This window comes from Meles meles, chromosome 18, assembly GCF_922984935.1.
Source record: "Meles meles chromosome 18, mMelMel3.1 paternal haplotype, whole genome shotgun sequence".
Taxonomy (NCBI): Eukaryota; Metazoa; Chordata; class Mammalia; order Carnivora; family Mustelidae; genus Meles; species Meles meles.
In genome coordinates, this window is record NC_060083.1 from 33010395 (window position 1) to 33023876 (window position 13482).

At 46.7% G+C, this 13482-nt stretch overlaps 1 protein-coding gene across 1 annotated transcript in view; it reads right to left on the reverse strand.

Annotated features, from left to right (window-relative positions):
* Positions 1-9965, reverse strand: part of SCPEP1 (serine carboxypeptidase 1) — a 31462-nt gene extending 21497 nt beyond the window's left edge. Inside the window, exons 1-3 of the mRNA XM_045986190.1 lie at positions 9832-9965; positions 6733-6881; positions 3061-3150 (exon numbers count right to left, since the gene is read on the reverse strand). Of these exons, the coding sequence (XP_045842146.1) occupies positions 3061-3150; positions 6733-6881; positions 9832-9904 (312 nt within the window). The 5' untranslated portion in view covers positions 9905-9965. The remainder of the gene's footprint in view (positions 1-3060; positions 3151-6732; positions 6882-9831) is intronic.
* Positions 9966-13482: the final 3517 nt, after the last annotated feature.

The window sequence follows — 13482 nt, forward strand, 5'->3', positions numbered from 1 at the left end:
GAAAGGCAGGAGAGAGCGAGGGGCCAAAGGAATGAGAGCCAAGGAACCGGCCAGGCAGAGGCCTGAAGGGAGGGTGTACAAAGACAGATGTTGGGACATGGGGCAGAAGGTAGGCAGAGACCAGCTTATGCCCAGGAATCTGGCTCTCATCTTCTGGGAACTAGAAGATATTAAACTAAGGAACGATTTGCATCAGAGAGGCACTATGAAGGCAGCCACTAGAGAGGATGGGAAAGGGAGGGATGAAGAATGTTAACAACACTTGGGGGTCTAACGTAGAGTTACCAGATGACCCAGCCACTCCATTTCGAGGTAGATCCCCCCCAAAACCAAAAACAGGAACTCCTACGAATGTCTCTGCCCCAGGGTCCCCTGCACTCGTCATCAGAGCCAAAGGGTGGAAACAACCCAGCTGTCCATTAATAGATGGAGAGACAGACAGAATGTGGTCCATCCATACAATGGAACGTTATTCAGCCGTACAAAAGGGGCTCTAGTGGCACATACGACATGGATGTACCTTGTAAATATCACAAGACGTGAAAGCCACACACCGAAGGCTACATACTGTATGACTCCATAGTTACAAGATGGCTTACCCAGCCAAGTCTACAGAGACGAAGGTTGATGAGTGGTGGCCCACGGAGAGACTAGTGCTTAATAGCTAAGGGGTATGAGGTTTTCTGGGATGGGAGGGTAGTGAAAATGTTCTGAAATTGACCGTGGTAACAGTTGTAAAATTGAATATACTGAAAGCCACTGAACCATACACTTTCAATGGGTGAGTCGTATGGTATGTGAATTTTATTTCAATAAGGCTATATTTTAAGAATTCGTTTTTAGGGGTGCCTAGGTGGCTCAGTCAGTGAGGCATCTGCCTTCGGCTCAGGTCATGATCCCAGGGTCCTGGGATCAAGCCCTGCGTCAGACTCTGTGCTCAGTGGGGAGCCTGCTTCTCCCTCTGCCCCTGCTCGTGCTCTCTCTCTCTCTCTCTCTCAAATAAATATAATCTTTAAAAAATAATTCATTTTAGATAAAACTGATTGGGCAAGCAGGGTGAGGGGCAGGGGAAGACAAGGATGGCTCTCTGGTTTGGTTCAGACACCGACGGGATGGTGGTACCGTTCGCCAAAGCTAGGAACAAAGGAGTTGGCTGGTTTTGTGGGTGGGCAGTCCGGTGTACTAATGACTATAGTTTGGGGTATGTTGAATAGGGATTATGAGAGACATTCATGTGGAGACATCCCAGAAGCAAATGGAGAAAAGTTCTGGGGCAAAAGGTTCTGAGCTAGAGATAAGGACTTAGGAGTCATCACCTTCTATGTGTCATTAAAGCAGTCTGAGAGGACAGGGCTGCCCAGAGAACACACAGAGGAGAAAGTTACCAAGGACAGAGTACGGGACACAGAGTACACGGCAAAAAAGTCCATGAAAAGAATCCCATGCAGGATCTGTCAGACTTGGGACTGGGAAGCCAGTAGGGCCCTGGGGACAGGCGCTCCAGCAGAGTTATGGGGAGAGAGCGAAGTGGGTTAGGACAGGGCTGCCCAACCTCGTCAAGGCGACAGAGGAGATTTGCATACTCCCTCCTAGGGCTACTATGCATTGCGTTCCCTAGCACCCACTCTCCCCTGCCCCCAGCCCCAGCCCCCAGCCCAGAAAGCTCCAGGTGAAGGCATAAATAGGAGGTGAAGACTAGAGCAGTGGCCAGAGGCACACCTCATTTTACTGCACTTTCTATAAACTGAAGGTTTGTGTGCAGCCCCGCCTCGAGCAAGTCCGCTGGCACCATTTTCCCAAAAGCACCTGCTCGCTTCATGTCCCTGGGCCACATTTTGGTAATTCTTGCAATGTTTCAAACTGTTTCATTATTACTGTACTTCTTACGGCACTCTGTAACAGTGATTACCACTCACGGGAAGCTCAGATGATGGCCCTTCTTCATTAAGGTATGTACATTGTTTTTTCACACATCACTTCAGTGCCCATGGGAAAGACCACAGTATAGGGTAAGCATAACTTGTATATGCCCCGGGAAGTAAAAAAATTCATCTGACCCGCTTTATCGTGGGGGTCTGGAATGGAACCCACAGTATCTCCAAGGTATGCCTATATAAAGAATTCTTTAAGAAAGGGAGGAAGCTGGAGGGATTGGTGTGGTAGGCTGGGGAAAGCCCATGCATGTCCGTATCCCAGGGAGAAGAGAGTCCAGAGACAGCACAAGGACAGAGAAAGGTTGTAACTGAGTGGAATCTTGGAGGAAGGGACCTCGGCAGAGAGGAGGCTCACATGTTGTTCTGAGATGGGGTTAGAAAGGGGTAGAGAGGTCAAACCTTACTAGCAAGGATGGGGGCAGCTGGTTGCAGGGGATGGCTCTGTTCTCCTGGGCAGGTAGAGAGGGGAGTGGGGCTGTAGCACACAGCGGAGGCGGCCCCCTAAGCCCCGGCGAAGCCCACAGCCAGGCGACAACCCCACCCCACCAACACTGCCATGTTGCCCACCAGGGCTGGGCACTTGGGAGTAGGAGCCAAGCAGGCAGACAGTGGGGCTGACCCACGCTTAGGGGTGGCAGGGCTGTTCCGAGAGAAGGATGAAGGAGCCAGGGGTTGAACAGAGAGTGGTTAGGGCAAAAAGCGAGACTAAGAATGAGGGAGGGAGGCAGACAGAACTAGAGGCACACCAGAAAGGCTGAGGACAAGGGGTCTGAGGTCTTGATGGAGTCAAGAAGCAAAGCAGGTGAGGGGAGAGGGGACAGGACTGGGGGTTGTGGCTGGAGGCAGGACCCTACAGTTGGACTACAGAGATGGCCAAGATGTAGGAAGTGAGGAGGTCCAAGCTGTCAGCTAGAATAGGCTTCTGGGCCAAGTGGAGAGAAAGGTCAGTGATGTGGGAAGGTGAGAGAGGAAGCTTGTGGTAAGTAGGCAAGGCCCCAGGACACACGGGGAAAGGGACCCGACAGGATGGCTAGACTTGTGACCCCACCCAGAATGGGTCAGGTCAGGTGGGCTGTGCCCTGGGAGGCCAAAGGGCACTTGCACATAGGGGCTGTGCTCACGGTACCCAGGTACTTCTTCGTGGTTTGAGATCACTATCAAGGGGCCCAATCTCCTCGAAATTTCCAAATCCAGTGCTGGAACCACCCGGGCCACCCTGTGGAAAAGAAAATAAACAAAAATAAACCCAGAGAAAACATGGGTCAAATCATCATTACAACGACGACCATATTCACGACAACACCGTATGATTTAGCGATGGCTGGGGCAACATTATACCAAAGACCAACTCTGTCTGGACCAACAGAGCCCCTCCTAACTGCTCAAGCCTTATTAAAGGGAAAAGACCCAGGGACGTCTAGCTGGCTGAGTCCACAGGGCACACGACTCAACTCAGGTTTGTGAGTTTGAGCCCCATGTTGGCCAGCTGAGCTGAGGGGATAGGCCTCAAATAAAAGGATACTGTCTCCCCGTACGTGAGCAAGATGGATAGGAAAGGGAGACACAGACATGGAAGGAACAGCTCTGGCAAAAGACAGGGCTATCTGTATAGGGAAATCTACAGGAAAAAAAAAAAGTCAAGGAGCCTCGGTGGCTCAGTCAGTTAAGCAACTGCCTTCAGCTCGGGTCGTGATCCTGGGGTCCTGGGTTCGAGCCCCACATTGGGATCCCTGCTTTGAGGGGAGTCTGCTTCTCCCTCTGCCTGCTGCTTCCCCTGCTTGTGCACCTTCTCTCTCTGTCAAATAAATAGATAAAAATCTTAAAAAAAAAAAAAAAAAAGAGAGAGACAACATAGGGTCAGGGTTTAGGGGTAACTGGAAGAGCCCGGCAGGGAAAGACTGTACAAAAGTATGCAATATTTTGAACCTACACCAAACTATTATAGAGCTGGGTGGCTATAAATCCTTCTAATTATATGCACTCTGTATCTTAGGTTTTCCAAATAGTGTGTTAAGACGCCCACCAGCCAGAGGCGCAGCTCATCACAGCGATGCCTCTAACCGTGAAAGGATGTACCTCCAATGTCCCTCACTTGGGAACAGGTTAGTAAATTATGACACGTCTACAAGACCGACTTGAGATGGCCACTGAGAACCATAAACTGTAGGAAACTGTGTGGCAACACTGAAAAATGCTTATAATGCAACACGTGGTGAATTAAGAGCAAGTGTGTATCCTCAGGTGAGCGCTGGGCCCCTTTGACCTAGCTGACTAACTGGGAGACAGGAGGACAGCACCAGAGGGAAAGGAGTGAAGCTGGGAATCCTAGGGGGCTTGACCTTGGTGTGACAAATCCCAATTTCCTGTCCTGCTTTTGATAAGCTGTGGTTGGCAGCAAGTGGTGATACTCCCTCCACTGTCCCCCCCCACCCTGCCCCCACCAATGGCAACGAGAAACTGCCTGGAGGATGTTTCTGTTCTGTTTGAGAACATCCCACTGCAAAATCCTTTTTCCTTTGGAACTTTGGGATGGGGTGCTGTCATGGCCCAGGACTACCAGTGACTCTGAAATATGGGAAATGTGTCAGCAGATCAACCGAAAGGCTTCAATGACTTGCAAGTGTACCTAAAATAGCTCACTACTCCACTCAGAATTACTTCACTCAGGCGACATGACCTCAACTCTCAAGGACCCACCCACAGAACGCAGTATGTGCACCGTCAGCAAGCTGCTAAAACAGATCTCCTTTTAATCTAAATTAATTATTTCTTCCCTAATCATAGTCTTTTTCCTTCTCCCGTAGGGCTCCGAGGAAATGAAAGGCAGGCTGGTTAGCTAGACTGTTGATAACCTTCAAACAGTATCTCAGCTCAGAGGGTAACCCTAACCAAAGGTCACAAACTGGGCAGCCTCCGGGGGCCACGAAGGGTACGCATGGAGCAGAGAACTCAGCTGTGGGCAGAGGGATCCCCTCCTCCAGAAGCTCCTGCCCTGTCTCATGGGGGGCCACGGCCACTCAGCTCTGGCAGAGCAGGGTCAGGCCTCAGGGGCCAAGCCTCCTGATTTCTGGAAAAAGCAAAGCAATGTCTTGAATTTAAAATGTTGCCAGCTGGGGTGCCTGGGTGGTGCCGTCTGTGGTGCGTCTGACTCTTGCTTTGGGCTCAGGTTGTGATCTCAGGGTCAGGAGCTCAAGCGCGGGCGGAGTCGGCTTGGGATTCTCTCCCTCTCCATACCCACCCCCACAAATAAATAAATAAACCTTTAAAAAAAATCCTGGCAAGTAATTCAGATAGAACAACCACCTCACTCTACAATCAGCCAAAGGGAAGGTTTGCAGCTTCTGAATCTGAAGAATTTTTACATTCCTGAGAGCCCAGAAAGTGCCTCAGGGCAGCATGTGACAAAGGGGACCCGGAAAGGGCAGCCCCAGGCCTACACGCCAGCACTTCTGCTTTCTGCTCTGGCTCCGTACATCAGCTTTCACTTGAGGGTAGAAAAGTCACTGACTAATAAAAAAGTTCAACACCCTCAAAATCCCTCAGACTAAAAAACCAAAGTTCAGAAAAGGGAACTGGGCTGCATCTCTGCCGCTCCCCTCCTCCGCCCCGCAGCCCGGGGTGGACAGAAGTTCCTGGGATACACACATGGGATCTTTCCTCAGACATCTTCCTATCTCCACCCTCAGGCTGGGCCTCACCTCCAGCCCCCAAGGAGACAGCTGTGATAAGGCTACAAGAAAAAGGGCCCTCCCCACAAAGGGCTCCTCTGAGCTCTATCTCACCAGAAATGTCTGCAGGGGCTAGCTGAGGAGGCCAAGGCCAGGGCACTGGCAGGGTGCTTGTGAATACTAACATTCTGGGAGAAAGTGACATCTGCACCCCATGGAGAGGAGCAGGAGGACACCCTGTTTACCGGCGAGCAATCTGGAGCCCCGTCCAGGCCACACGTCCAGTTTCCAGAGGCTGAAGCAGGAGCGCGTTCCTCCAACCCTCCCTAGAGCCTGGTCCTCCAGGTGGGCATGGGCCACCTCTAGACAGGTGTTGTAGGAAGGCAAGAAACGATCCTCTGCCTGCCCCCAAATGCCCTTCAACCAGCTCCCTGCCTTCCATCCTACAATCAGAGCTCGAGATTAAAAGGCAGGGTGCCTGGGTGGCTCACATGGTAAAGCATCTGCCTTCGGCTCAGGTCATGATCCCAGGGTGCTGGGATTGAGTCCTGCATCAGGCTCCCTACTCCTTGGGGAGCCTGCTTCTCCCTCTGCCTCTCTCTTTCTGTCTCTCAAGAATAAATAAATAAAATCTTACAAAAAGAAGATTAAAAGGCAAACACACTCAGGGAGAAGGATAGGGTGCAACATTTAATACGAAGCTACACAAGGCTGAGTCCTTTCAAGATCAGCTTTTCTGCAGGTGAGGAGATAGGGTTGAGGAAGGACTGGGAGAAGAGGGAGAGGGAGGGCTGCTCAGGGTACCTCAACCTTTGCTTGGGAACCTCTGAAAACACTTCTGTCAGCACAGAGTTGAATGTGAATTTAATACTTCCACAAAGGCATCCTGCCACTGACTGGGCTTAATATAGGAACACCCCTGCAAAGGCTAGAACCCCTCACTCTCTGATCTGGCCCCCTTGGTATACCATGGCCTTTGCTTGCCTCTGTAGGACACCAAAGCCCCAAGCCTTGGCGACCCCCCACTGGCCACTGGATCAGATCAGCCCTTCACTGCTGAGCTGTGAGTCCTTAAGAGCAAGCAAAGTGGCAGGTGGGGAAAGCTGACCAGGCAGCCCAGCCACTGTTACCTGAAGCCACATGATCAGGGGCAGTTCTGAGAAGTTCTTGCAGGGGTTAGTGGCATAATAGAGCCACCAGAACATGTGGGCATCCTTGCGGACGGTCACATAATTCCATACTTCCTTTCCCTCCTCTGCGGGCTGGTCCGTGGCCGCTCCTGAAACAGAAGCACAACGTGATCTTCCTGAAGAATGTGTAACATCCAGGTAAATTCTAAGCCCATGGAGATGGCCACGATAAACTGAAGATGATTTGGTTCCTACTTTAGGCACTTTACTCACTCTAATATATTGCAGAGATAAGGAAAAGCACTTCACTTGGGATAAAGCAAACCAGGAGGGCCTGGGTGGTTCAGTCAGTGGCATCTCAGCTCAGGTCCTGATCTCAGGGTTGTGAGTTTGAGCCCTGCATCTGGCTCCAGGCTGAGCACAGAGTCAGCTTGAGATTCTCTCTTTCTACCCCTTCCCACCCACTCTCTCTCTCTAATAAATAAATAAATCTTAAAAAAAAAAAAAAAAAAGTAAACCAAACTTAATAGTGGCTGGAGGCTTTCACTTTTTCCTCTGCACCCCCTGTAATATTCAGATGTTTAACAGTAAGCATGAAACACTTTTTTTAAAAAAAGATTTTATTTATTTATTTGACAGACAGAGATCACATGTAGGCAGAGAGGCAGGCAGAGAGAGAGGAGGAAGCAGACGCCCCGATGAGCAGAGAGCCAGATGCAGGGCTCGATCTCACAACACCGGGATCAGGACCTGAGCCACCCAGGCACCCCAGCATGAAAGACTTTTATAATTCTGTTTTAAAAAGACAGATTCATATTTCTGGAAAAAAAGAAAAATTGGAAAGTTCAAAATGCTGGCCTTTATATCTCATTTAATATATGATTAAAGAGGTATCCCAGATGAGAGGGACCAATATTCACTATCTTATGCTGGGAAAAATGTTAGCTTTTGTGAAGGAGAAATAAAATGTAGATTCTTACCTGACACTATAAACCAAAATACATTTCAAGTGAATCAAGTATTTCAATTTTAAAATTTAGATATTAAAAATAATACAAAAATATAATTGAGTATGTCTAGGTGGCTCAATCATTAAGCATCTGCCTTCAGCTCAGGTCATGATCTCAGGGTCCTGGGATCAAGCCCATTAGGCTCTTTGCTCAGTGGGAAGCCTGCTTATTCCTTTGCCTGCTGCTCCCCCTGCTTGTGTTCTCTCTTTCACTCACTCTCTCTCAAATAAATAAATAAAATCTTTAAAATATATATATATATATATAATTGAATTTTTCTTAATCTCTGGAAGGGGAAGTGATGTAAGCATACCCCAGAGACTATAAAGGAAAAAATCAACACAAGGACAGAGACTTGTTATATTTTCTGTACAACAAAATATATGTATATCAGAAATAAAATTAAAAGGCATACAACAATGATCTGCAACAAATACAAAAAAGGGTGATTTTTCTTACTCGTGTGGATCAATTTCAAAAAGGAAGATCCTAATAGTGAAATGGGTGAAGGCTCTGAAGAAATAATTTATGAAAACGAAATGTGACTGTCTGATAAATATGTGAGAAAAAGCTAACATCACTAATACTCAGTTATGAAAATCAAACCAATATGAGGTCACAAAAAACTTTGCTTATGTGACAGATAAAAAAAAAATAACGGCAGGTGCCCAATGGCCACAAGGAGACAGGAGAGCAGTCCGGATCACTGCCGGAAAGAGCGCACACTGGCATCACTTTTGGGGAAGGCAGCTTGGGTTTGCAAATATCAAAAGAAAGATATTCCACAGATCAAAAGCTATATATATATATCCTTTAATCCCACAGCTCCAACTTTCCCTAGTTAATTCTGTAGCATCTGCAAAACATGTATCCAGAAAAAATAGGTTCAATACATTTTCCACAGCACCTTTGCTAAAGTAACAACTCTTAAGTTACTGTTGTTTTTCTCAAGTACCCCTCTAGGTAAAAGGCTGCCATTGGAAGATGATGAGAGGTGATCCTCCATGAGGGGTTTCCTGCCTTCTACTTCCTATTTTCTTAAATTTCAAGCCCCCATGACAAGGAAAAGCACAAGAACTGGTCTCAAAAAGAAGAGAAGGGAGTATAGGAGACGGGAGAAGTGAGAAGCGAGAAAGATGTAGATTAAGAAAATCAGAAAGTGGCTTGAGGAGCAAAACAGAGTGGCTAGATCATAGATGTGGTTGGAAGATTGTCTGTACAAGTGACCTAAGATTACAGTCTCCTGGAAAATGACAGATATGGTTCGGGTCCCTTTTCACTTAACCGATGGCCCTCCTCCCTTCCCTGGCAGTGACTGCTGTTAAAATGGGGGTGGAGGGTGGGGGCAACGTATTTGACATTTCCCAGACCCAAACTGAAAGGCCAGATGATCCCGAGTTTACAAAAGGTTAAGACGAGAACTCTTAAGCACTCTGCGTAAGATCACAAGGCCAGTGTGTGGCCAGTTCGAATTCTCAGATCTTGAATCAGACCACGGAACACTTTGCTGAAAAGCTGAAAATTGATCTGCAAGTCATCCTATTAAACGAGAGTTTGTTTTTGTCAAAAAGGATCGCAGTGAGGGGAGATATTATGCTGTCCGTTCTGATCAGGGGAGAAAGATCTTATCTCAATGAAACGTCCCATTTGTGGCGGAGTTGGTATTTCTGGGTCCTTCGCCCCACACGTTTCCGCTCAAAATAAAAAGTCCTCGTTAACCCCACTTAGCAGCCAATCACCCTAGGAAAAGGGAGGTGGACTTGGGATCGTGGAAACCTCATTGATCAGCAGTTTCCCCACTCATGTATTTTGCACAACTCCTTCTACCTCGGGTTAGGGAAGAGAGGAGTACCAGACCACGCAGAGCCAGAAAAGGGTAGAAAAAGCACTTAGCACTTAAAAAGAAGAAGAAAAAGAAAAGGAAAGAAAAGAAAGAAAGAGCGAGCGAGGGTCTAAAGCAGTGTAATTACGCAAGGTGGAAACTGGGGGAAACAGATTTGCTTTCAAAAGCACAAACCCACTAATAGACGCTCATCCCTGGAGAGAGGAGGAGGCACCGGCCGCTGATGCAACTTTTGCCCGAACCTACCGGTGCTCGAACCCAGATGCAGCAGGAGCAGCAGCAGCAGAGACAAGGGAGAGGTCCCGGGTGCCAGCTCCATGGCGAATACCCGGCACCCTCACCAGCCGCAGGCTGGAACCCGCGCCCCACCACGTGACGGCGGTGGGTGGGGCCTGGGCCTTCGGAGTGGTCCGGGGGCGGGACCGGCGGTCCGGGGGCGGGGCCTGGGCAGCGGGCGGCCGCTAAGGTCCCGGCTGCGCTTTGCTGGTCTGGCCCACCGGAAGCCGAGTGGCAGCGTGCGGGGTGTTGTATCTGCCCCACCACGTCCTCCTCTGCGGCTTTGGGGATGGATCAGAGAGGTTGAAGCGTTTAATGCATTTGTCTGACTTGGGTCATGCGACGGGACTGAAACGCTACGGAGAAATAACCACGAGAACCGTCTTTCCTGCCCGGCTCATCTCTTCCCCCAAAATACGCCTGGCATTTCGGAAGCTGCTGCATGACCTCCAGGCAGATGAAGCCTGAACCACCTGGTCGTAGAACACTGCGATTCCATTTTTCACAGATTTAGCTTTAAAATTATTTTAACTATAAAATTACATATATCATGGACATGTTGGAAATTACTAAAATTTTTAGTTCCTACAAAACCATTGTTGGCATTATAGATTTTTCTCTAGTTTTCATCTTTGTATGTACAATGATAAAAAGTTTTATTTTTTTTTTTCTGTGTTGATAATTTGTCATTCACGTAATTCTGTGTTAACATTGTCTTCGGAACAGTCATCTTATTTATTTTTTTTAATATTTGAGAGCGAGAGAGTGTGTGAGCACAAGCAGTGGGGAGAGGGAGAAGCAGACTCCCTGCTGAGCAGAAAGCCTGCCCTGGGACTCTATCCCAGGACACCGGGATCATGCCCTGAGCTGAAGGCAGAGGCTTAACAGACCAGGCACCCTCACAACAGTCACTCCTAGATGGAATTCTAGGTTTGGGTAGGGGAAGGGAGGAAATGAATGGTAGAGGTGTGTGTGTGTGTGTGTCTGTGTGTGTGTGTGTGTGTGTGTGTGTGTGTGTGTGTGTTTAAAGGTCTTTTTTTTTTTTTCCTTAGGATATACTAAATAACTCACCTCATAGAACTTGGACACAAGACAATACAAGGACAGGTTATTGCTAAATACTGTATTTCAAAAAGTGCTCACGACAGAAAACGAAACAAAAACAAAGTCTATGTGACAACTCCTTTTTCTGTCCCCCTCTGTATCCCTCTCCTCCTGACTCTCATAAATGGACAGATGTTTTTATCAGCAACCTTGTGAAAAGACAGAGTCCTGCCAGTGAAGGGCAAGGGCACTGAGATTTGGGCCAGAGAAAAGAATTAGGCAACCAGGTTCTTGAAAGCTTTAGCTTGGGTTGGTCCTGGAATGTGTTAAATGCCATAATGAGGGTACTGGGGATAAGCCTCTTCTAAGGGAACATTTGAAAAATATACACACAGGAGTGACTGGGTGGCTCAGAGGTTAAGTGGCTGCCTTCAGCTCAGGTCATGACCTCAGGGTCCTGGGATCAAGCCCTGCTTCAGGCTCCCCTGCTCAGTGGAGAGCCTGCTTCTCCTTTTCCCTCTGCTCCCACCCCCGCTTGTGCCCTCTCTCTCAAATAAATAAGATCTTAAAAAGATAAAATAAACACGTAACTATCATATGACCCAGCAATTGCACTCCTGGGCATTTATCCCAGGGAAATAAAGTCTTATGTTTACATAAAAATCCGTCAACGAATGTTTATAGCAGCTTTATTTGTAATAACCCCAAACTGGAAACAACCTAAATGGCCTTGAACACCAACAGGTGAAGACCAACAGGTCTTCGATGCAAATGGTTAAACAAACGGGGCTCACCCATGCCACGGGATACTTTTCAGCAATAATAAGGAGCAAACTATGGATATACAACAACCTGAATGAGTCTCCAGAGAGTTATGCTGAGGAGAAGAAAAGCCAATACCAAAAGTTTACATACTTCATGATTTCACTCATATAACATACTTGACTTCACAAAACCACAGAAATGGAAAGCATTGTGGTGGCTCTAACAGCAACAGGGAAGATCATTGTAATAATGGGACTGTTCTGTGCCTTGGCTGTATCCATGTCAGTATCCTGCTTATCACTGGGGGAAACTGGGTGAAAGGTACATGACATCTCTTTGTATTATTTTCCACAACCACATGTGAATCTATATTATCTCATACTTTAAAAACTCAATGTAAATATACTTAAATTTATTTATTTATTAACTATTTATTTATTTGTCATAGAAAGAGACAGAATGCACAAGCAGGGGGAGCAACCAGTGGAGGGAAAAGCAGGCTCCCTGCTGAGCAAGGAGTCTAATGCAGGACTTGATCCCAGGACTTTGGGATCATGACCTAAGCCCAAGGTCGACTCTTAACAGACTGAGTCACCCTATTTATTTATTTTAAGTAGGCTCCTCCGCAATGTGGGGCTCAAAATCAAGGCCCTAAGATTAAGACCTGAGCTGAGATCAAGAATCAGACATTTAACTGACTGAGTCACCCAGGTGCCGCCCCCAAAAGCTTAATTTTAAAAGGGAAAGCAAACAGAAGCATAAAACATATAATGCTCTGCGTCTTCTCTTTTCTCTCATTATATCCTAGGCACATTTCTATCGAGATATATTTGGAACTACCTCAATAGGGATTTAATTGCATAAATTTTGAAACAGTGGAATTCTATACGACCATTCGATGTACACTAATTTTATTCAATTAAATCTCTGTTGATGGGTATTTACTTTGTTTCTTGTTATTTGCTTCGGGAAACATTGTACAAGAGTCTCTGCTCATAGCATTAGTCTATCTTTAGGACAAATACCTAGATATGGTATTGCTAGGTCAAAGGGTACATGAAAAAAAAAAGTACATGAATTTCTGGTTTAGACAAATGTTGTCAAATGACCCTTTGGAAGTTTTTAAAGTGTCATTTGACAAAAGAATAATAGGTCCTTTCTATAAATTTTTGCAGTCATGAACATTGCAAAATGCAGATAAACAGAGTTGGGTACCTACCACCCAGTCTTATTAAAATAATGTTAATACTTTGATTCTGAGTCTTAATTAGATCTGATCAGATTTAATTGGTTCACATCTAAGATTAGATTAGACATTAGATTTACAGTTTAGAATCAATCCTTTGTCATCACTCTAGGTTTCCACAGGAAAAGGAATGGTGGCATTTCACTTATCTCCAGGAAGGAAACAAGAATAGGCAGGCAAGTATTTAAAAACAATCTGCTACTTAGGTAACTTTCCACTTTTGGAGGACTGCGGGCAGGTCAGTCCTGAAGAGTACCAAACACTTGCTAAGGAGAAACAGGCATGCACAGTTTTGAGAGAATCAAGTTATACATGTCCTTCTTTCACTTGACCTTCTTCCTAAAGCTGATTGCCTGAGAATGTGACCGCACGCTTTCTGTTCTCCCAGAAGAAGTTTGTCTCTTTATCTCTCCTGTCCCATCTATATGGGCACCTACCGTACTTGGTTATCCATTTCTACCAGGTATTGTTAAATTTACATTAACTTTAGGGAAAATGTAGCACATTCTACTGTAAAGAATGCACATAACAGCAGTCATTGTTACATAAAATTGAGTAATGCCCTG